The sequence below is a fragment of the Amblyomma maculatum genome, chromosome 8 (assembly GCF_055883805.1).
Source record: "Amblyomma maculatum isolate TAMU_Amacu chromosome 8, ASM5588380v1, whole genome shotgun sequence".
Classification (NCBI taxonomy): domain Eukaryota; kingdom Metazoa; phylum Arthropoda; class Arachnida; order Ixodida; family Ixodidae; genus Amblyomma; species Amblyomma maculatum.
Window position 1 is genome coordinate 71,803,379 of NC_139351.1, and position 23,227 is coordinate 71,826,605.

The 23,227-nt window shown below is 44.5% G+C and overlaps 3 protein-coding genes across 5 annotated transcripts in view; 2 read left to right on the forward strand and 1 right to left on the reverse strand.

Moving 5' to 3' along the window:
- Positions 1-11: 11 nt before the first annotated feature.
- LOC146181480 (protein OPI10 homolog) lies at positions 12-6,130 on the forward strand. 2 transcript variants are annotated; one of them, XM_084576543.1, is made up of 4 exons: positions 12-321; positions 381-515; positions 3,585-3,692; positions 5,700-6,130. In XM_084576543.1, the coding sequence occupies exons 1-4, from the start codon at positions 27-29 to the stop codon at positions 6,017-6,019; spliced, it is 858 nt and encodes a 285-aa protein (XP_084432669.1). In that variant the 5' UTR covers positions 12-26; the 3' UTR covers positions 6,020-6,130. The 2 variants fall into 2 exon arrangements, with proteins under 2 accessions (XP_084432669.1, XP_084432670.1); XM_084576544.1 differs by having other exon boundaries at positions 189-321; positions 386-515.
- On the reverse strand, positions 5,512-12,049 carry LOC146181481 (THAP domain-containing protein 1-like). Its single transcript, XM_084576546.1, has 4 exons — positions 11,499-12,049; positions 10,464-10,662; positions 9,203-9,481; positions 5,512-6,000 (listed from the first exon to the last, which is right to left on the reverse strand). Exons 1-3 carry the CDS (start codon positions 11,564-11,566, stop codon positions 9,209-9,211), a joined length of 540 nt encoding a protein of 179 aa, XP_084432672.1. The 5' UTR covers positions 11,567-12,049; the 3' UTR covers positions 5,512-6,000; positions 9,203-9,208.
- A 45-nt stretch (positions 12,050-12,094) lies between these two features.
- LOC146181482 (mitochondrial GTPase 1-like) overlaps positions 12,095-23,227 on the forward strand; it is a 28,198-nt gene continuing 17,065 nt past the window's right edge. For both annotated transcript variants that reach the window (XM_084576542.1, XM_084576541.1), the window contains exons 1-6: positions 12,095-12,307; positions 13,051-13,115; positions 17,247-17,438; positions 18,975-19,031; positions 19,542-19,635; positions 22,552-22,613. In XM_084576542.1, the coding sequence (XP_084432668.1) occupies positions 12,205-12,307; positions 13,051-13,115; positions 17,247-17,438; positions 18,975-19,031; positions 19,542-19,635; positions 22,552-22,613 (573 nt within the window). In that variant the 5' untranslated portion in view covers positions 12,095-12,204. The remainder of the gene's footprint in view (positions 12,308-13,050; positions 13,116-17,246; positions 17,439-18,974; positions 19,032-19,541; positions 19,636-22,551; positions 22,614-23,227) is intronic.

Below are 23,227 nucleotides of genomic sequence, written 5' to 3' on the forward strand. Positions count from 1 at the left end.
CATAAAATATTTTTAAGTGAACACAGATGGCCACAGCTAAAAATTCCGAATTATACTCTGAACTTCAACAGTCTGTTTTATTATTTCTGCGCTGGGACACGTCTGGAAAGGTTAATGTCCTTTTGCGGTATGCACTATCATCATCAGGCCCGCACAGCAACAAGCGGCAAGCGGCGTCCACGGTTTGCGAGCAAAACGTGCGTGGTTTCAGAACCACCCGGTCGCTTTCGATTACGCACCGAACATCGAAGAAGTCAACGGGATCTTCGAACGTCGGTTGTCAGCATGAGCATTTTCGGGGCCATCGTGACAGGACGCCTGGTAGGACTAGCGTGAATATTTTCAGACCGTACGGCATGGCTAAAGCATCTGTTGCTCAGTGCAGGTGCAGACGGACTTTCAGAATGTCGACCAGACCAAGTTCCTCATCAACATCCCCGATCCGGACAGCATCAACCATATCGTTGTCTTCCTGACGGGGACGCAGCCCTTTCCTGAAGGTTTCGGCGGCGCAGGTGAGCGCTGTAGGCGACAAGTGCCGAGCATCGGTGCGGCAAAGGAGTGGGCGGCGCATATGTCAAGCACGATAAGGCCGCGAAAGTCCGACCCTAACGGATGGAGGCAGCCTTCGATTGAACCTCTAAACTATCCTCAACAAACGGCCGCTTTATTCACTTGAGGCGTAGTTCCTGAATATTGATCAGTTATAATTTAGCAGAATGCATGCATGCGCATATTAATCCGCTTTGCAGCACTACCTGCAAACAGATCCTGCGGTGGCTATTCAAAGTAGCATTCTCAGGTGACTGTGAGAAATGAGCCTTGTGTTGGAATCGTGCGCAGCCAGCTGTCGACGGGTTCGATATGTCACCCGGCCGGGGTGGGATATCATTACGTCTCCGATTTTACGAACATAGGTCATTCGTACGGTCACCTTATTCGTTATCTTCATTACAGTTTAGAAATATGTGACAGTCCACATTCAAGATATCGAGCAAGAAAATGTGCTGACGCTAGAGGCGATTTATCACATAGCTCTCGATAGAAAAATTTACTGCAGCCTTCTGATGAGACAAAACGTAGAGACATGGTCTAGTGGCTCAGCCATTCTGTGAACAGAATGTCCGTTCGAAGGTCGATGATAGCCAATAACCTAACAATAAAAGACTGATTATGATTAGCAGCGAGTGTTTGCTTGCATCACATATGTAAACACTTCCATGTAAAAACACCAAAGCACACCAGTTCAGAGAATCAGTTATCTAGCTGCAATTGCCAACAACTGACTCAGGAAAAGTTCAGTTAAATCATGCTATGTTGTCAGCCATATAAAATTATCACCCTAGAGTCTTTCGAATCATGTGAAAAGGTTGTGGCAGGCAAGATATAAAATTTACTGAATTTTGACGGCATTTTGTTGGTTGCCAGGGCTAATTGAAATTACAGCTTAACAGGGCTGGCATTCATAATTTTTTTTAGTTAGCTGTTTCATCAATTTAATGTGCTGTACAATCTGCTTGTAGCAAACTCAAGTACAGCAGTGTCTCCCCCATGTCAAATGGCCACTACTGCGTAGCAGTTATCAGTTTGAAATGTGTTGCATTTACCAAATTGAGTGTTGGATATATTGGCTCCTGGGTGCATACCATCACCTCCATGATGTGGCTCTTTTCATTCCTCGCTGTCTTATTATTTATTCCTCACTGTCTGTTATTTATCTGTACAACTAAGTATTATTAAATGCATGTCTGCAATATGCGGGCTTGGTCTGACAGGCTACGATCATCAGGTTTGTTGGAGAGGGTTCTGCTGTCCGTGAAGTTAAGGCCTTTGCAAATGAACTGCAGGCAATGAAAGAGGTGCGAGTCATCAACTTGCAAATTCCTTTACTTCACATCTACATGGTGGATGCTCCACAAATTATTCAACAAAATAATTACGGCCAAATTTGAAGTGATGCTAAGCGTGAGTGACACATGCAAAAGTTTTTTGGTGTGTCAAGTGCCAACTGCTTTGGGGCATCCTTTGTCCAGTCGACCTTGATTTACTGAAAGATGTGACCAACTCTCTCACTGTGTACATACAGCCTCCATCCCTTGCCCAAGACCAAAAGAAGCTGGAAGGTTATGAGAAAGGGCATGGGAGAAATGAAACTCTACTTCAGAGCCTGACATTTATCCTGGCACTGACAGCTGCTGGGTGGACCTGAGGACCTGTGACACCTGGTATGCCCAAGAGTCAAGGTATCAATGAGCGGGCACTCACGAACATTTGGTTTGCAAGAGTAGGATAGACATATTTATATTTTGCAGATGTGCAGTGAGTACCGTTTGCAGGTGATGGCACAAGGGTGTGGTACGCTCATGCAGATCACGTGAGGTTTTGTCTCCAGATACTAAAGAACACTCACTAGTGGACATATAGTAGAAGAGAGACCGTCCAACTAAGCAGTTGACGTTAAAGCGCCGAAAACTGCACAAGCCTAGGCTGGATTGAACTGAGGTGTTAGGGCACATAAATGGAAATTTATAGTTTGTGTACCGTGAAAGCCTCTGATGACCGGAGAGGGTTATCTAGCTTGTACTTAGCTCTGGCTTGTCTAATTCAGAGACACTGAGGAAGCAGAGGTGCTGGATGCGGTTTTTGGAGTTCAAAAGAAAGAGTTGAAATTAGTGTCTGGTGAAAGTAACTTTGTGCTCTAGGCTTTTGTGAAATATTGCTGAAAATTGAACAATTGGGACGTTTGAAAACTTCTTAACTATCACATTTCTGCATATCGCTTATGCTAAAGCACTGAATGGAAACAGATTGGCATTTTGTTCTCTATGCAAGCTTTTTGTTGGCCCTGAAGGCTTGCAAGCATTGTCCATAAAATAAGTTTAGTTTACAGAATTTCGATGTTTTCATTGTACAGCTGCAGATCACTGACAAAATTTAAATATTTAAAAAAATATGTGATAATTGCCCATTTATTATTAGAAAACGTTTCATCGATCTCTCATACTTTCATCAGCCACTATTAACTTTTTGCACTTTCCTGTATATATATATATACTAAAATTTATTCACATCCGTCTCCAAAATACCAAAATAATATCAACATTTCCGCTCCCACATGTTTACATTAAGGCACCTGAATTCATTTTAGGCTACAATTCATTTCTATAAATCCAGCAGGAAAGGAATTCAAAAAGCTCACTGGCTTGCTCCCTCTGCTAATGCAAAATACGGCATCTTGAAGACCAGGACTAAACTATTACGAATGACCAACAGAACAGGGACACAACACACTGTACATTATGTTGTTCTCTTTGTTGTTTATAAAGGTTTAGTCCCAGTCCTCAAAATGCATCATTCGCTACACAGCAAGCCTCCCTCTAAGACATATGACATTGATGGAAGACCAAGCTGTAGGTTTGAAATAACTGTAACTCTGAAAATTAAGAGTGCCCACTGTGTTCAGCGGGCATTCTCATGCGATGACAAAATTCGGTACGACCCTCTGTGCCTTCACCTGCACTTCATTTGACTGATTTTATGTTACCTGAGTAGTGCACCTGATGGTGCGCACCCTTTTCCCGCAGTGTACTTCTGTTGGCCCAGTCCGGATGCTGTGGGAAACTGGCAGCTGCTAGGCTTCATCTCCAATGCCAAGCCGAGTGCAATCTTCCGCATCTCCAAGCACAAGAAAGGTGATGATGCCTCAGCCTTCAGTGCCCTGATTTGCACAGTGCCTAAGCCACTCTGCTGCTGGGCATTAAATACAGGGTGTACCAGCCGAGATGGCGCATCTTGTGAGATACTGTGTGCAAGGTAGGGCAAGGGAAGCTCAGTGCATGCCATCGTGATGTTCTCTGTTAAAAGGGAGAAAGTGAGGTTGGTGTGTACTGATAGATTACTGCGTTCTAACGAAAATCAAACTTTTCTTCCTAAAAAGAGGGAGCCCAAATAATGAAATGCCGATATCACCATCATTGGCCATTTTTGCAAGAAAACCACAGTGATGCCAAGACACTTTTGATGTGGATTCCTGTGACCATTCTGCACTGCTGTTCACTTGAAGCCACTGATCAAGGAGCCCTTTTCCAGTCTTAACATCATAAGTTTGAATTAATTGAAAGGGGAAAAAATGGCCCATTGCAGAGTGAATTTCAGAGCAGTAAAAACATCTTTTGCTATGTTCACGTAGCCAGGAGCCGGAGGACCAATTTTTACCGAGAGCCTACTGAATGGAGCTGCCCGGCGTCCCTTATGGGAATTTTATTACTTAATGGGTTGCTGTGCAGCTATTATAGATTAGTTTCACATGGTTCATCCACACCCTGATTTTGCAATGCCTGCATGACTGCTCAGGTTCCGGCTGAGGCTTTCTCATAATCTATTGCTGTGTAAAGCGGTTGGCCATATTCCAAGCATTTTTTTTATCACCTTGGGGATGGTTGGATATGATCTATTGTAGGATATCCTTTATGAAAGCCTGCTCGATCCTATTGTTGATTGAAGTCTAAGGTTGCCCTGGTTCTATAACCAATTACATTAGTAAATACCTTGTATGTAATGGACTGTATACAGAACAGTGTGCAGTTTTTCAAGGTCCTTGACAATTCATAAGGGGACAAGTTGGCGTTACTGTTCTCCCAGGATTACAAGTACTCCAGAGGTCACAAGGCATTGCATATACAGGGCGACCAGTCTTTCTACTAGAGCATTACTTCTCCATTGTCCTTCAACAAACTTGCAGTTTATGTGAACCTTCCCAGCCGCTTTCTCCCTTTTCATTTCTTCTAATGCTTTCTTTACTGCATTCTTTGTTATCAGAGGAAAGTGATTGCTTCAGCTACTATATAACTGAGTTGAGAACTCCTCAGCTATTTTGGTTACCTTATCTATACTAACGGCGACATTGCCTACTGCTTTTCTTTAGGGCATGCTCACTTCTCTCCATATTATAGTTCCTTACGTTGGATACTTCGCACTTATTGGTTACCTTTGATAGGTCTGCCAATTCTATCCTGTTTGCTATGTTAGAGGCTTTCATACTTTGTTGTTTCTTATTGAGACCTTTCGTCTCCTCAGATAGTTTACCAGCATCCTACCACCTATTTCTACTGCACACTCACTTCCACAGCTAGAAAGAATTGCATTTACTGGCATTTCACACCTCTCCTGGCCTTTCATCATTACTCCCCTAGCATGTCCTGTATTGCAGGTTGAGGTCAGCGGAATGCCTCGCATTCCCTAGCTTATACTCACAAGCTGTGCTTGAGCTTGGCAATGCTGGGGCTGTTCAGGTTTATACCCTGTCACCTAGTGATGGCACAGCCTGGTAATTTGGGACCAGATGAGTGTGATTCATTTTGAGAAGCTTGCTGCTCTAATTCCTCGTGTATTTGCAGGCATCATTTTGAAAGCGGGGGCTCATTTGGGGGCTTAACGAAACAGCCCTAGGCTTTTGCAGGCCAACACTGCTGCATGTTTTCATCACAACCTAGAAAAACCCACTGAATAATGTTTATAAACCATTTCATTTATACGCGTTAATGCCACTTATACACAACACACATGGCTGCGTCCGAATGCCAAATACACGAGACTCTGTCACTGAAGTTTTGCACGAACGCTCTATGGCAGGCACATTCAATAAGACCACATCACTGTTTCAATTTTGTGCGGCATCTTCTCTTTCCATCTTGTCGCAGAGTGTTCAGAGCTGCACGCGTTCTCGGCGCATGGCTTCAGCAGTGTGGCACAGTTGGGCATCTCGGTGGAGCCGCTGGCCCAGATCCAGTTCCAGGCGTCGTCCGTGACGGGGGATCCTGCAGCTGTCGACTCACACACAGAGTTCTGCACCAAAATGGCCGAGAGCCTCTTCAACCACCTAGCCTCGTACGGAGGCTCGGTCAGTGTGCCCACGCATCCGGGCGAAAGCTTCTTCCCCATGCGCGCACTCGAGCAATGGTACTCAAATTTCCGCCGCAGACTTGCACAGAACCCAAACTTCTGGAAGGGGACACAATAATAAAGGAGACGCCATGTTTTATACGCTTTTTTCCCTTGTGCGACTCCCACAAAACCCAAACTTCTGGAAGGGGACACAATAATAAAGGAGACGCCATGTTTTGTACGCTTTTTTCCCTTGTGCGACTCCCTTACTGTCTACTCGGATGACTTCATTTTGGTCATTAGCATACAGCGCACAAGAACGGGGCACGACAACACAGTCCGCTATGCGCGCTTGAACAGAATGACTGAAAGCCAACAAGCTGAACAGCTCGTCCTACTCAAATGATTTAGTAGGCCAGTGATGCGACATTATGTTGGGCCTTTAATTAAAGCGTCGCTTCCATCAGCCAGGTCTCCACTGGTCTGACCAGGAAATGGCAACCATCTTCAATACGTTTGAAATGCGCCAGCTGCACCCAGCTTATCCCCACAAATTTCCTTCTCCAAGCTATGCCCAGTTACATTTCATTTTCTTGGAATATACTTCATTTGCCACCCAGATCACTGATGAGCCATTTTTTACATTGTATGTCCCATCCAAGTTCATTTTCTCTTCTAGGCTTATCTGGGAGATCACTGAAGGAACAATGACGACATATTGAAGTTGGCATTCGTTGATGGACCACATTCGGGTCACAAAAAAACTACTAGTCTTTCTGAAAACAAAGCTTTTTGTGAGCTAGACACGACAGAAGAAAACAAAGTACAGGTGTAGGCATTGCAGGCTGACCTTGAAGGTATACATATAAATTGCATGCATCGATACAGATTACAGAGGCTAAGCTAACTTGAAAAAACAGTGGGCACAGGTTACAAAGGGCTTACCGGCGTGGATGTCTCAAATTTGAATAGTGTGGCAGCTAACTTTTTAAATTCAGATTTCTTAGCGATGAATGGATCTTTTTCTACCAGACAAATGGAAATGTACTCAGCAGGAGTCGTAGAATTGATGGTTACTAATAACAGAAACTTCGATGGCATTATCTTCAGTGTCTCTTTAAAGCCAGTGTGTTCCACATTATTTCCTAACAGTTTCAGAACAGTGCAGATTAACAGTATGGCATGTTAAGACGATTATCAGCAGTGTGATAAAATATGCATTTCCAGGTAAGGTGGGCTTATCAATAGCCATGTTTGTACATTTGCAAATGAAAAATGATAACAAAAGGGGGCTCACACTGAATTGCGTGACAAACTATATTCAGGGATAGAAGCAGGCTTGAACATTTTGCAGTAGCTTTGGAGCAATGAAACAAGACTTATGGAGCATTCCAATTATTTCTAGCATGTTTATAGGGCAAAACGCTTTTAATAATTGAAATTTTCTATTTCTAACATGCAGGAAAAACCCAATCTGATCCCTTTTTATTCAGTGTTCAATGCTTGCTGACTGCGCATGCATCTCTGAAAAGGCAAGCAGACAAAGTATGTACAGATGTTTAAATAACACTGTTGACCTGAGCAACAATTTCAAACAGAATGCTTGCTTCTAGACTTCATAACTGAACATCAAGTTCGACTAGAAACTTTGAATATTTTGACTTGATATATTAAAACGGGGAGCCTACCATCTGATGCACTGCCTCTAGTTCGAGTTCATGTCAGTAAGCAGCATTTTCTGCACTCTATCTTATACAGTGCAATGACGGCCTACAACAAATAAAACTCGGTGGCTGGCTAGCCCCCGCTGCAAGCGGCATTGACCTACCTTCCCAGCCCCGTAGGACCAGGAACTACCACCCTTCACCACCTCCCTCCACTTGGGACCACTGCCCCAGTTGGGACCACTGGCTACTAGTGAACTAGGCTAAAGTTTATGACAGATACTGCACCTTTTATTTCCTGTAAGAGTTCATGTCAGTAAGCAGCATTTTCTGCACTCTATCTTGTACATATCCTTTTTGATCCTACACCTGTGCTCATAAATTCCTGAGCACAGGTCAGCAGTGCCTTCAGGGAGGATAGACTGCATTCAAGGACACCCTCTTCCTCCTTCAGATTTTTTATTTCACTGCCTTCTGCCAGTGGCTGCTCATGTTTTCGCTTGAGCAATGCTGGGACTTCCTTAATTTCAACACAATGGCAATAGGCCTTGTATGACTTCCCAACCCTTTTTTGAGAACATTTCTAGCAATTGACACCTTCGTGGCATTACCCCCATGACACTACAAGTATGTTTCTGTAGGCCTGACAGGCTTGTTATTAACAATGAGGTTTGATGGTGAAGTACCTGCTTGTTTTCATTGCAGAGTCATTAGAAAAACTCGTGTAGTTCTTTGTAGCCGGACAAGTTTTCTAACGAGATGGGCAACTCAGATCATGCCTCCAGCCTGATGTTCATCTCGTGGTCGCTTAAGTTGGATCGTATCCCATGTTTTGTAGACAATACGATAATACTCTGCAGCAAAAAGTCGTGTTCTCCTAAATTTGAAGCAGAAACACTGAGGCAGCCGGTTTGGAGCAGTTTTGGTGCAATGCAGTACTATTGCGCTTTGGAGGAAGATGGAGCAGGGAAAGCAAAATGGAGCAGCACTTAGCACCCACTCCTAAAATTACTAGTTCCTTCATTCAGCTAATGAAGTTTACCTCTGTGCTGCTGGGAGAAGGACAGAGGAAACACCTTCAATGAAATGCGGAGTTCAGTGTTACCAAACCAGGTCACCTTTCACATGCTTAATCGGATTTGCCTAGTTATGTGCAAAGCAGCTGGTATGCTGAGCTGGGCCATGCCCAGAGGGAGCGCAGGCACAGTGGAATAATAATAATAATTGGGTCATGATAAAGGAAAGGCGCAGTATCTGTCACACTTGTTCTGTGGACACCTGAACCTAAGGAAAGGGAGGAAGGTGGGAGTGAAAGTGGAAAGAGGAGTCGTAGCGGAGGGCTACGGAGTAATTTTGACCACCTGGGGACCTTAATGTGCACTGACATAGCATAGCATAGGGACGTCACTTCGCTTCACCTGATCGAACCCGGGTACTTTGGCACAGTAGTCCGACGTCTTACCACTGCACCACCGTGGTAGGGCACACAGGGGCAGCAAGTAACGTTTTGCCTCTCTCGTGGGAGGAAACGGTGAACGGGTGTGAATCTACCCCTCAGGAGGAAGCGTCATGAAATGCTCATGGCGTGTGCCTCACTCTGCCCTTGCAGTGGTGGCACACTATCCAAGCACCCCCCAAGACGGCCAGAAACTCACCCGGGCCTACATCTCCATGATGGTCTGGTTGAGAAGTGAGTAGACCATGTCGTTGAGCATGGACACGCGTTCCTCAAGCCGGCGCACGCGCTGACGTGACAACTTGAGCTTCTTGCGGAGCGAACTGTCCTCCTCGGGACCGCGCACTCGGCGGCCCGTGCCCTCACGCACCACCGTGACTGTGGTGCGCACGGGTGTGCCATAGCTGTGGTCTAGAGCCGACGACCCGCTCTTTTCACTGGCATCAGCCGGCACTTCTAGAACAGCTTCTATCACTTCCTGAAATGCACGATGGCAAATCACAAAATAGTACGGGGTACGGTGTATCACAGCACATGAATGTTTCTGTATTCCGCCTCCGTAGAAATGTGGTGGCCGAAACAGCCCAGCACCACAGCCGCTGCGGTGCCTGGTAGTCAAATCTTAATTTAACAGCTCCCACACTCAGGTTGAGGAGCGTGCAAGTGATGTAACTTCTAAGTTGAAGACAAATGTAAAAATTTTAATAGAAACCTGGCCTTCAAAGCACACTGCTGCTTACAGTCCAAAGTAAATAAAAGGTGCTTTGAGGCGTTAAGAGGCAACCAGTGTGCTTCTGACTGCAAGCTGCTAGGTGACTGTGCAATAAGATGCTTGGAGGAATCAGAATCGATTATGCACCTTTCTTACCCTTGAAAGAAAGCCTGGTACTTGTAAAACCAAGCGCCATTTCAATATGCATCATGTTAGTGATGAAGAGGTAGATCACCAAATCTGGCTTCATTTGATATGTAATCACTGTGTTAGGCCCAAATATTTGTAAATGAATACCTGAAATGCTGAGTATGAAACTTCTTACGCGAATCATAGAATTAGAATATCAGATTTGTATGGAAACTTATATTTACGCAATGTGAAAGGACATGAAACTTGCCAGCCTTAGTTAGTGAGCCCTTCGAGGAAACACATACGATAGACTCCAGTGTACTAAGAAGGTTTCCCTTACTTTGATTTCATTTATTTGGGCCCATTTACAAGAAAATGGGGGGGCCAACGTAAAAGCTGCCTGATCGCAGCTTGAAGGGTCCTTGGCCTCTAAACTCTTCCAAATTATTCAAACAAAATTTCAATCCCCGTGCAGTTTGGATTATCGAGAATCAACTGTACAAAAACTAGTACAGGTCTGACTGAGTCGGAGACAAGTTGTAGTGCCTACTCGTAAATGCTGACAGGTGCCTAGTGTTTTGGCTAGAGCTGCTAGAGCTGCACAGTGGGATCTCACCTGCTGGAAGTTGTCTGGGTAGGCAAAGATGGTAGGCACAGAATGTGAACGTAGCCAGACGGTCTTCCCCGAGCGCGTAAAGCAGTGCTCTCGAAAGTGGTCCGAGCAGAGCACAGAGTTTGCAGTGGGCTGCCAGGGTGCTGGCCGGTTCACATTGTGCACCCATGCTTTGAGTAGTGCTGGCGAGTCCAGTGGAAACCTGCACACAGGTGCTGTTACTCTTCCCTTTCTTGTTCAAAGGTGGAACAGATGTCATACACACATGTGCAACCCAGCTACATGCTCTTTAGGAAGAAAAAATGGGCAACAACAAAGTTGTGGGATTTATAATTGCAGATACATTGCTTCTGTGTAACGGCAGACCCAAATATAAGTGTATACTAGCATGATCATTCAGACTTCAAAACTATCAAACCAGCAACATGCATAAAGCATGAAAAGGAGACTATATATATATACACCTGTACTTTATACTCAAGAGTAGTATGTGGAATTAAGGAATTAAGGAATTACTACCAGGTCAATAAGGAGGTTTATTTCAGACCAACCTTCCTTCCACATGCATTTAAAGCAAAAAAAAAAGAAAACAGCGCCTCATATGAAATGGAACAGAATGTGGACTATAACTGATATTAGAATGAATTAAAAAAAAAAAAAGGATTTAAAATCTTTGACCTATTACTGGCTGACAAAGCATCATTTTGACCCTTCATCATTTTTTTCTGTTCAGAGGATTGGCGAGGGCCACGCACACGATTTACAGACCGTATGCAGTTTAGCGGAAGGTCACCTACGCAAGTGCATTTGCTAAATATCGAAATTACTTCCTTTTACCTCGCTTTCGCTAAGTTTAAAGTAGGTGACTTTTCCTTCCCAAGACCAAATGACAAGATACCTTCAAAAAAAAAAAAAATCCAACTCTCCTCAACAGTCAACTTTTATGCAATACAAGCGCAGCAAGCAGTCCTGCAGGCCCTGCAAGATGATGCCAACGTCGTCGAGGCAAAAATGCCGAACACGGCATCGCTTTCTTACTTGTGAAAAGTAACGTCAGGGCAGTTCTCGCTGTCGTTGCCGCAGTTCCAAGCCTCACACACCACCATCGTAACGTTTTCTCCGCACTCTTCCTTGCCGCTCCTTGTGTCGCAGGTCAACTCCGCCAAAACCAAACTTGCGCGCTTGCAGCCAGGCTCCTATCACGCCGAGCAGCTGTCCATCGCGACGTCTCTCCTTAGCTTTAGCACCGTGATCTCTTCGCGACAAACCTTACCAAAGCTCGGCAGTGAGAACGAGTTGATTTATGCCGCCAAGATCGTGAACACGTTTATAGTGATGGAGGTAACCACAACGACCCGTGCCCTCAGAGGCAAAACCGCCATTTTACAAGGGATCGTGTTTTGATTCTGGGCACCGTGGTTCCTGATTTCGCGGAGTTTTTTTCACGCGATGGCGTCGCGGCTATCTGACATACCCATGGAGGACATACACAACTTTTCTGTTAACCTAGGGTGAAACCTTGTATGCACGCAATAACCTTGATAGCTTTATAGCAAAATATTACCAGCAATGAATGAAACATCCGCAAACCGCGTAAAACGTTCCGCAGTCGGGTCCAAGGCCAATCGTCGGATCTGCCGTCTGCGGATCAGCTGAAGTTCGGTCTTGAGCCAGCTACATCCAAAGCAGTGGTCTGCTACAATTTGGGAACAGTTTTCCCCGCTGTTTTCCCCGATGGGAAAACATGAGTAGCGCACCGATCAAAGCCGTTACAAATACCTTTCGCCAGAGATTCAACACGGTCCCGAAAAGCATAACCAAATGGTTTCCCACGCACATGTACACAGGTGAGGCATTTGTACGCTAGACCGTGATCTTGAAAACCGCAGTGCCGAAGCGTCACCGTTGTAGGATGATTCGCCTTGCTGAAGGAAAAGTACTCATTAATCTCAAGCATAGTTGTGGCTTTCTGAATGACTCGATGAGGGAAAAACTCCCCTTGATTAGCTAAAAAACACACGACTCTATGATATAATTTGTACTGCCGCAAAGACTGCACCTCCGTGTCTGTTGTCGGTTATTTAAATGTCTGTTAGAATTGTGTGCACGCTTATATTCTGGCAAGTTCCAAACAATAATTCGTTTGCCTTTATATTGTTTTCATTATAACTATGTCTAACTTAATTGGCGGCTTTCTGACATGTGCAAAAATTAAATACTATAATGAAACATAATGCGTTGTAATCTGCGTGCACAAAATCTATCGTAAGTACGACGGTAAGTACATTAAAAATATTGTGAATTTTTTTTTATATTCTGTTTTGTTGCTTTTTCCGAACGACTGTCACATCACAGTGAAAAGAAACTGTAAATTTTTACAGCTGTAGTAACACTGGTAGGTATTATTATTCTTCGTGCAAAATAATTCATAACAAGCTTCAACTTTTGGAAATCCCTCCTTCAATCCCCTCCCTCTTTTTTTTTTTTTTTTAAGCATTTGGTTGCCTATAACCTAGCTTGTATAGAGCGGATTGTGTTCTATTTCTTTAATATTTCTTTTACCTTAAGTTGTCTTCCCTTGCATATGCAGGTATGAAGGACATGCAGCGCAAGCTAAAGTCCGTGGATTGCATTCTGGAGCTGCATGATGCTCGTGTATCCTTTGCAGGGCTGTGTGCTGTTAGGGGCCAAGAGACAGCTTGCGAAGCAGGCAGTGACGGGCATTTTTTATGCAAGGGGTTAAGCATGGGTGAAGCACAATTGCAGAGCGCCTGCCGCAGGTGCACATAGGTTTGCAGACACAAAATGAATGCTAACGCAGCACTTCAGATTCTACGCAAAATGTGGTGGTGCTTGTTTTTCTGTGACTTCATTTGGTGGGCACAGTCAATCAACTAAAGCAGCATCTTTCACCACTGCAGTGCGTATACACATTCAGTGGAACAGGTTAGGAAATCCAACGAAGAAGTGATATATGCAACACCACCCGGATTCATGCATAAAGGGCACTTAAGATGTGTCTCTATAAGTGTGATGTGACAGCAATTTTTGCTTTCGTTTGCAAGCTCCCCTTACGGATCCTCGCTCGCATCTGTTCTTTCTGCTACTCGCACAACAAGTAGTCTTTTGTTTGAGCGTGTATTATACCACATTATCTAAAAGACCACCAAACATACATATTGTTAGGAGGACATGTATATTGTTAGGTTATCTATGCTTTAACCAAGCTGTACCAACGTCCCTGCGTGGCCTGTACTTCGTCTCACAAGCTGTTTGCAGCACTTTGAAAGGCAGGGGTAGCCCTGGCCCACTCAGGATCATGTGCACTATAATAGGGTAAATATGTTTCTTTGTGGCTTTCGCTCCTGTGCACAGCAATAGATAATATTCTCTTTATGTCACTCGCAGTCATCCGCCTCAGTTCAATCACCGCGAGGTCCATAGGAGCACAGTTACCCTATTATAGTGCGGATGATACTGAATAAACCAGGGTTTTCCTGCCTTTCACAGTTTGTGCGAAGGAGTATAGGGGTAGCATGTCCAACTCGGGATTTTGATCTTGTCCTTGCTTCTGAAAGGCAGAACTCGAGTTGGCGGCATCAAGTAACTTGGCCATAGCATGTGGTCTCTTGATGTCACGTAACCCGGTGACCAGTAAGTTCATGGCAATATCACCTGCCAGCTACCACCTGCCACAGCCATGCTCATAAATTTTCTCTCACAAAGGTAACACTGGATTTAATGGATAATGGGGCCTGTAATACTGTGGCGGTAAAAGGGAGCAGAAAGAAAAAAAGAAAGATAGCAGTGCTGGTGCTTACAAAAATAAAACTTGGTGCTGGGCTAGCTGGAAGGGCACACATTTTAAGAGTAAAATAGTGCGGGACAAACAGGACAGTGAAAAAAAGACAAAACACAGGTCAATGCTACTGGCTGCTGCTCGCAATCATTCCTGCTTCATTATTTTACTTTTAACCTGTGGTTACCTGTTGATGGTACCAGCTATACTTTGTCGCCAATGAATTGCCCAAGCACCACTATTCCTAAACTTAACTGCAATATTGATGATAGAGATCACTGTGGTTGGTGAACAAGACAGGAAGGTTAATCATAATCAATGCCAACGAGGCCTTCAAGGTATTCCAAGGCCAGATGTGGCTCTTCTTCTTCTTTTTTATTTATTTTAATGAGTGCAGTGCCTTGATGGGCCTCGGAGAAAAGCTTTATTGGTCTAAGTGGCATCACATAACTAGCACAACAGGCATGTTCTACAATCAGTTCTCACGTGTATGTATTTGAGTATTTGGCTTGCATGCGGGAAACGCAGGGATCAGTCACCAGTGCCTCTGGGTAGCCACCAGTGCAACGGCGGGCACAAGCTTTTGCTTGGCATGGTACTTGGAAAATTTGAGATGAAATGTTTAGAAATGAGTTTTTGACTCCACTTTGTGTAGCAAAAATACTGTGTACAGTGGCACTCCTTGGCCAAAGCTGGCCTTGTACATAAAACTCCATCATCGTCATTATCTTTCTTTTGTCAGTTTTCTGCCTTCTGTTAGTTTGGTTAATGGGTCTCAATGTTATGATGATAGTAATAATAATTGGTTCACAGGAAAGGAAAGGTGCAGTATCTGTCACACTTGTTCCGTGGACACTTGAACTGCTGTAGGGGAAGGGAGAAATATGGGAGTGAAAGTGTAAAGCGATGCCAGTGGAGGGCAGTAATTTCGACCCCCTGGGGATCTTTAAGGTGCACTGAGTGTGAGTGGTGCACTGAGCATGAGGGCTCGGGCTGTGAGGGATGCTGCAATGATGAGCTTCAGATAATTTCGGCAAAACCCAGCCCACCTCAGGTCACGAGCTCAGCATTTAGGTGCCCTAACCATGGTGCTACTACACCAAGTTTCTGCTATCAAGCCATCAGTTTTTATTTATCCTGTTTTCAAGTAATGAAAACAGTAATGAAGTAATGAAAACATGCTTATCCCGAACTTAATAGCTATATATGTTGAAGTGCACCTTTAATGCAATTTGACAGAGTTTGTATACCCCTGCTGTTCCATCTGTACTTCTAATTTTTTTTTATTGGTTCAGAGAAAAGGAAAGGCGCAGTATCTGTCACACTTGTTGTGTGGACACCTTGATAATTGGTTCACAGGAAGGGAAAGGTGCTGTATCTGTCACACTTGCTCCGTGGACACCTAAACTGTCCTATAAGGGAAGGGAGGAAGGTGAGAGTGAAAGTGGAAAGAGAGAAAGTGGAAAGAGAGAAAGGGGAGCCTTAGTGGAGGGTTATGGAGTAGGCCTGCTGACATGGCACAGGGACACCACTTTTTTAAGGCCCGTTGACATTGCACAGGGACACCACTTTCTTTTGCCTCCTTTGAAAAGCAGCAGCCCCTGGTGTTAACTGGGCTGTAGAGGGAAGGAGGAAGGTGGGAGAGAAAGAGGAGTCCAAGCGGGAGGGCTAGGGAGTAATTTCGAACACCTGAGGATCTTGATCTTTAACATTCACTGACATTGCATTTCACCTCCATCCCACCCCTACATGGTGTGGAATTTGTGAAGCTGCCTTTAGGCTTTATTCATCTGTGCCATCATCATCACACATTCCCAGTGGATGTGAGGCACTGAAATAAGTGACAGAGTTAACTTGTTTTAATGAACATAGCTGCATTAGCTAAGCACAAGATTTTTCAATGCCAGAACAGTGTTGTAAAGTGTCGGGTATGGTGCCTTTGGTATCTAGTTATACAACAGTGCACGCAACTGGTATATGACATGGAGCTGCATAAAAACATTGTACAATTTTGGAAGGTGTAAAACAATAAATCAGTAAGTACTTGCTACTGAATTAATACATTTTTGAGTATGTAACCAGGTCATATTATTATGATACTAGTCTGCTGGGTTTGTGGCTTTGCCAAGACAGCCTGAGCTAGAGCTGGAAGAAGGTGAAGCACTAAACGGCAGCATACAGAAAAGATAACAGCAGACATGTGCTACATTTAACTGTTTATTCGCAAGACAAGCAGTTGATCTCACAGCCACGAAAAGAGGGGCAGAAGGCACGGGTAAGTGTGAAAACATGAGGGAAGTTACATATTTGGCATCAAAAATATCTAATAGATCTGAGAAGGAACTTTTGTTTCTATTCATGTTTATCGTTAGCAGTGGAGTGCTTGATCGAATGTTTAGGGGAATCCCCCAAGGTGAAGTAGATTTGTAATAAGAGAGTAATTACCCATTGACACCTCCCTTATTACAGATCTACTACACCTTGAGGGTTTCTCCTAAATAATCAACAGTGTTCCTACTTCGAGTTATTGATCAATTTACTCTAGCCCTACTATCTGGTCTGCTGACCTTCCTGGCTAGCTCGGTTGGTCGAGCAACTTCTCCAGAGTAGCGGTGGTCCCGGCTTCGATCCTCGGACCATGATGAATGTTTCTTTAACTACAAAGCTTCTGAGAAAGCTGTATAGCTTTCCTTTGTAGCTGTATGGTTGCGCCTGGGTAGATGTCAGCAATTACTCCCTCATTACAGTAGAGTGCTTGGGAACATTTGATGCCACATACAACTTTTGTCCCATGTGTGTCATATTCTTTTCGCGCATATCCACATCCTTGCCCCTCCCTCTGTTGGCACACAATCACCCATGTCTCCCCTGCATATAAACAGTTGCATGTAGCGAATGTCTTGCTGTTTTCTTTTCCCTGTGCTATCCTTTCAATTGTGTATTATTCTACCCTGAAGTGTTTGAACCTTGACCCCACTTGACATCAGGTTCCGCTCAGCGGGCGTAACCCGAACTTCTTGTCCATGCTGGCGGCCATAAAGCCGCACGTGCTGCTGTTGAACAAGGCCGACCTCGCTGACCCCGAAGGCAAGGATGTCGTGCTGCAGCGGCTGCGCACCGAGGGCACTCAGCACACACTCTTCATCCGCAGCACAGATCCACCAAGGAATGTTGACAAGGTTGGTGTGCCACCCATGCAAACAAGGCTGCATGCTTTTGTTATATCTCCCATTGAGAGTAGCCATAGGCACACACTATTTTTTGGTGATAGCTCTATAGGCATCTTTCTCTACATCAAATAGGTCACCATTACCATTGGTGCCATTAATTCTTTCTTGCCGGCAACAAGTTCACCACCTGTTAGATGCGAACATTCTTTTGGGTGGACTGTAAAACAGCCATATTGCCATGTATTGTCTTGTGGGTAATGCACCACCCAAGACGCAAATTCTCATCTGAAGGCAGGGCTTTATATAATGCCTTCAGGACCCTTCAGGACTTTAGCACTGTAATAAATTAAATGAAGACATGCTAGTTGAGGCACTTGCAAACAGGCTGTCATGAAACAGAAAAATGAGTAGGGAGTGTAAGAAGGGATGCACTGCTGCTGGAAAATCAAAGACTATGCCAATGGTTAAGGTAATATTGTTACATATTGATGACGCAGGCAGGTAGGTGGAAGGAAGATTGCCAATGCCATTCTTTAGGCAAGGTGGCACGCACAAAAAAAAAAGAAAAGGAGAGCTTGACAGCAAAATTGCTAATACGAACACCTTACAGCGATCCTGCTCTTAGCTGTGCACAGCTAAGAGCAGGCATCACTTGGCATCACTCTCCTGAAACATTTTAAAAAAGCCTTCTACTCAACAAATATACTACATCGAGAACATTGCCTTGTCTCATCATGCATCTTCAAAAAGAGAGAGCGGCAATATCTGTATTTCGTGTAATTCACACCAAATCCAGCACCAGTTAGGACGCTTATGCAAAACTGCTTCACTAATCTCATAGAGCACAGTTTTGATATTCACCAGTGCCACTTTAGAGCAACGTTTATTCAGACTTCTCTATTGTCGATGCAGTAGTGCAGTGGAATTGACTTACTATTGCACAAGCATACAGTGCTACTGTAGATTTTCTATTTTAAATGGGAAGGGGGGGGGGGGGGGGGTTGTAACCATCTTGCTGTAACGCTTCAGATGCCATGGAGTAACATCTGAATAAAGAATGGAGAAAAAATGGCCTTGAGCAGCATAAGATACGTACAGCATTGCAGTGTTGATTGCAAACAAGATAGTTGTATTGCACAAACAAAAGCCTGAATGATATTCATTCCACCCTGTGAAGCGAAGCTGGCAATGATAATGCTGATGTGCACCTACAATAACACAGCAAAGCTTGTTGAAAAACTAACCTCACTAAACGTCGTGGCAATATTGGTACTCATAATGCGGACTAGTCCTAAGAGAAGTCACCAGTAAATGCTACTTGTTCTGCCACCTGGTCACAAGACGAAAGCGCAGAAAATGAATTAGTCAATCAGCTTTTGCTTCATTTAGTAGTACCATTCTCCTGTATATCTTGATGTAAGCTGGGATTCTTGGATACTACGTATGGTTGATATATATGTCTTGCTGCACCTGCAAATGTAAACACTAGCTTAGCTTATTGTTAGGCTCAGTATGTATCAACTGTGAAAACATCATCTTCTGCAGATCGTGCCCCTGGTCGCTGACCTGATTCGCAACTCGGAACGCTACAATCGGCTAGAGGTAAGTGTTGCAGTTGCCAACACTTGGTGATGAGGCAGTGATAAAGACAGCCTGCCTCCAACCTTGAAGGCTTCTCAAAAGATTTGTGTTTAGTGAGAGACAATTATGGCTTTAGCCATTTGTGATTGCAGGCTTTATTCTGTCTGTATACCTTAAGAAGGAAAAGGACTCGAAGGCAAAAATCAGTGAGCAACCTATGGTACAGACCTTGTAGTTCATGTGCTCACATTGAGATATGGTACGGTATGTCACTCAATGTGGCGCTTGACTGCTGAGCTCATGGTCTCAGAGTTGAATCATGGACATGGCAGCCGCACTTTGATGTAGGTGAAGTGCAAAAAACATCCCCATGCTGCGTGATCTCAGCATGTTAAAGATCCATAGGTAACTGAAATTAATCTAGAGCTCTCCAGCGCAGTGCATCTCATGGCCTAATTGCAGCTTCAAGATGATAAACCCCCCATATACCTCATACTGTCATCGCATCAGCTGTTCTCTCATTCTGTGCAGGAGTACGACTACAACATCATGGTGATCGGCATCCCCAACGTAGGCAAGTCTTCTCTCATCAACACCCTCCGAAAGATGCACCTTGGCAAAGGAGGTGAGAGCTGTCCACTCGCGGCTTTTTCTGTGGAGCCTTTTGCTCTGTTCAATTAGACATTTCGACTGTGGGTGCTTGGCGTGACATGCAATTTAACCATTGACAGAAGTTTTGATAATCTACCAGTCTGCGTCTTGTTAAAGACCCCTTGCTCGGACTGCAGTCCAATGACCGAGAAGTTATAAGCCTGCATACATCTCAAGTAATGTGCAGTTTAATGAAGTGCAGCTGTCACCAGCCTCGTGCATCCCCGCCCTGCTACTTCGTGCTGCTATTCGGTGCTGGGCAAAGCAGGATCAAAAGGATCATAAGAAGACCAGGGAGAGGATGGGCATGAGGTGCATCTGAACCTGTGCTTAGAGTCTTTTGCTAGTTGTCATTGTATCAAGCTTCCAAATCTTAGTAGCATTATGTAAACAGCTGATACTAAAGCTAAGGCAGCTGACTATGTTCATCACTGTGTGTTGGAGTATAACATGGTCAGGAAGCTGGCATCAAAATTTCACCTACTACTCTAGTACAGCAATCCACGGCTGAAGTTGGTCCCAGTGCTTGAAAAGCCTTGCGTAGGCACAGAAACCCTTAAAAATTATAGGGACAGTTACACTCTGCCTTTAGGACATAAGGCAATAGCATATGCTGCCGTCCCATACGTAAAGCACTGTTTTAACCAAGCCATATAAACACATAATAATATATAAATTGGTACACCGCAAAATAAGGGCACAGTATCTGTCGCACTTGTTCTGTGGACATCTAAACCGCTCGGTAAGGAGAGGAAGGAAAGTGGGAGTGAAAGTGGAAAGAGAGAAGGGGGAGTCGTAGTGGAGGGCTAGGGAGTAATTTCGGCCATCTGGGGATCTTTAACGTGCACTGACTTTGCACAGCAGCCATTTTATCATGCACTGACATCGCACAGCACATAAATGCCACTTCGTTTCGCCTGTGTGGCCTAGTGGTAACGTGTCCGACTCGGAATGCAAGGGTCCTGGCATGCCGATTCTGTTATTACCCTCCAATATGAAAGAAGAGACCCAAGTTGGCAGCTGCTGCTAAATGTGACATCAGGCAACCCGACGTCCAGTCAATGTACAGCCACGTCAGCTGCCAGCTACCGCCTGCCAGCGTCGTGCTCATGACATTTCACTCATAGTGCCAACAATAATGCTGACGCTGCCAGATTTCCTGGTGAACGAGGACCTTTGATGCTATCACATTACAGTGTCCTTGATACAAGACGGCGCTCCTGCTGCTTGCTGAGCAGAGTTTTGAAGGCACCCGGCCTGCCAACAGCCAACAAGTTACAAGCTGTTGCTCTTTCAGCAATTCAATTATATATAAAAAGTACACACAGGGTTGGGGGCAAAAATTAGGGGTCACACTTAAGCTCCGACCTCGAGGGTATCGCACGGCAGCATTAAAGTCTCCCGTATATAGCTCCTCTTGGTGGATCCTCGTTCGTGCACGTGCATTTTGCTACTTGCTTTACCATGAATTCCTTAATTTGTGCCTCTATTACCCCATGCATGCTCATCAGCACACACTCGTAACCCACCACTTTATGTGAGAGACCCCCCAGCATAGATACTGTAATACCTCGTTGATATCTTTCTTTGAAAAATTCCAGGAAAAACATTTTATCCGGGAAAACGTATGATCCGAACTGCCTAATATTAGGAAGCTTATCTGCTGAATGAGGTACAAAGGCATTTAGAATTGAGACTTTCACTGCATAAAAGTATAGATTAGCATTTGTAGACATGAAGTATGCACAGCTCCTTTTTTAGCTCTCGCAGAATTAAATCCATATTTGCGTTGTGCTAAGCACGGAAGAGAGTTAGCAACAGAATTGGTTCGTAGAAGGAATGACAAACCGCAATCGCTTCCTTGGTTTCAGGATGCTTCGCCCCCTTACATCAGTGATATGTGGAGAAGCCATCGTAATGGCTTACAAGCGCCGCAGTTTTGCTCATGCTACTTCCCTCAGACCCGGCCCACTCGTATGCAAGCAAATAGTTGTAGTTATCAAATGGTTCATTCCTATGCCCCTAAGGCACCGCAAAAGAAGTTGCGTTTCTCTTCACGAAGTCATGTTTGCGCAGAAACGGGTGCCTCATATGTTGGCTTTTTTAGATGCTTCATCCCGTTGCACCTAGGTACTGCTGGAAAGCAACTGTGGCGGGTGATCGCCGTTGATCTGTTTCTCACGTCGCAAGCACTCGTTAGCATATATGCAGTTGATCACAAAACATAGCATACGACCGCAATTTGTCGAAATTTCAAATGCTGTAACCGGGAGAAAAATAGTGTAACTCTATGGGAGTTGTTTTACTGCCCGCGATTTTGAATGTATGAAACGGGAAATCGTATGAACCGGGAATGTATCAGTGAGGTTCTACTGTGTAAAGCCCTGCTTTAACCAAGCCGTATGAACATGCCTGGGTGGCTCAGGAGGAGCGTGTTTGACTTAATTTACCAGGATCTGGAGCATTCGAATTCCATCCCAGCCTTCCATCTTACAGGAGCTGCCCGAATTGGCAGCTCCTGTCAGCTTTGGGCTTGTGACATCACACAACCCACTGACCAGTCAGTGGCGAGCCACATCACCTGCCATTTACCGCCTGCACGAGGCAGAGTCATGATTTATCACAATGCCAACAATGCTAGATTTTCTAGAAAATGATGTTTCCAACACTATCGCTGCACTCATTCAATAATTCCTCGAAGGGAGAGTGAGTTTTACCAGCAATACAGAACCTGTCTTATTTTTGCATGCGAGCTTTTCCTTGCTTTACAGCATTTTGAGGTCTCTCAAGCACGAAGTGTTATATTTTCGTTACATATTGGCTTAGGTTGGCTCCTTGCTCAAGCTGTGCATGAGGTAGCGCGCCATCCTCTCTTTCTGTCTCATTGCAGGACAGGCCACACGTGTTGGTGCGAAGGCTGGTGTCACCATGTCCGTCCTTGAGCGTATCAAGGTGAGGGTCAACCAGCATGCGTCATACTGTTTTGCCGAGGGTTGTTAACTGATTGGATTGGCCTAATCGGCATACATCTGTCACTCCGTGTAGCGTAGTAGACAGCCGAGAGCAAAGATAGAGGCAGAACGTGCTGCTAGTAAAATGAAAATGAAAGGGCAATGTTTACTGCAGCCAACTTTGGAAATTCTCAAGTTCCTGTTTCATGAGAGTATTGCTTTAGGTTTCCACTGAATTTGATCTCTGCGCCCTTCCCATCAGGTTGTGCAAATTCATTATTCCTTGGAAAGTAAGCCTTTCATTTCCTTGCAAAAGCACGCTTGTTCAAATCGTGTATACGCTATCAGGTTTAAGTGTTTTGACAGCACCATAGGGAAAGCACTGTCCCAAGTGTGCTGGATATTTTTTTTTTTTTTTCCCACTGTGCTATAGCACTCTCATTATGAGGCTTGCTTTCCGAGTGCAACCAAAGCAGGAGAGGTAAGCAATTTTTTTTGTTTCCATGGAAGGCGCTCGATGGATTGTCCACGTTGTTATAAAAACAGTAGCACTGGTTGTTTCACACTGTCAAAACTCCCAGTGCTCACTATACAAGTGCAGACATGTTTACTTGA

Excerpts from the sequence above, each read along its gene's own strand:
- LOC146181481 (XM_084576546.1), bottom strand. The coding sequence starts at position 11,566 with ATGGTGGTGTGTGAGGCTTGGAACTGCGGCAACGACAGCGAGAACTGC. Across the intron at positions 10,663-11,498 it reads CCTGACGTTACTTTTCACAA|GTTTCCACTGGACTCGCCAG; the intron begins GTAAGAAAGCGA and ends ACCTGTGTGCAG. Across the intron at positions 9,482-10,463 it reads ACCCAGACAACTTCCAGCAG|GAAGTGATAGAAGCTGTTCT; the intron begins GTGAGATCCCAC and ends CGTGCATTTCAG.
- LOC146181480 (XM_084576543.1), top strand. The coding sequence starts at position 27 with ATGGCCACAGCTAAAAATTCCGAATTATACTCTGAACTTCAACAGTCT. Across the intron at positions 322-380 it reads CCATCGTGACAGGACGCCTG|TGCAGGTGCAGACGGACTTT; the intron begins GTAGGACTAGCG and ends TCTGTTGCTCAG. Across the intron at positions 516-3,584 it reads TGAAGGTTTCGGCGGCGCAG|TGTACTTCTGTTGGCCCAGT; the intron begins GTGAGCGCTGTA and ends CTTTTCCCGCAG.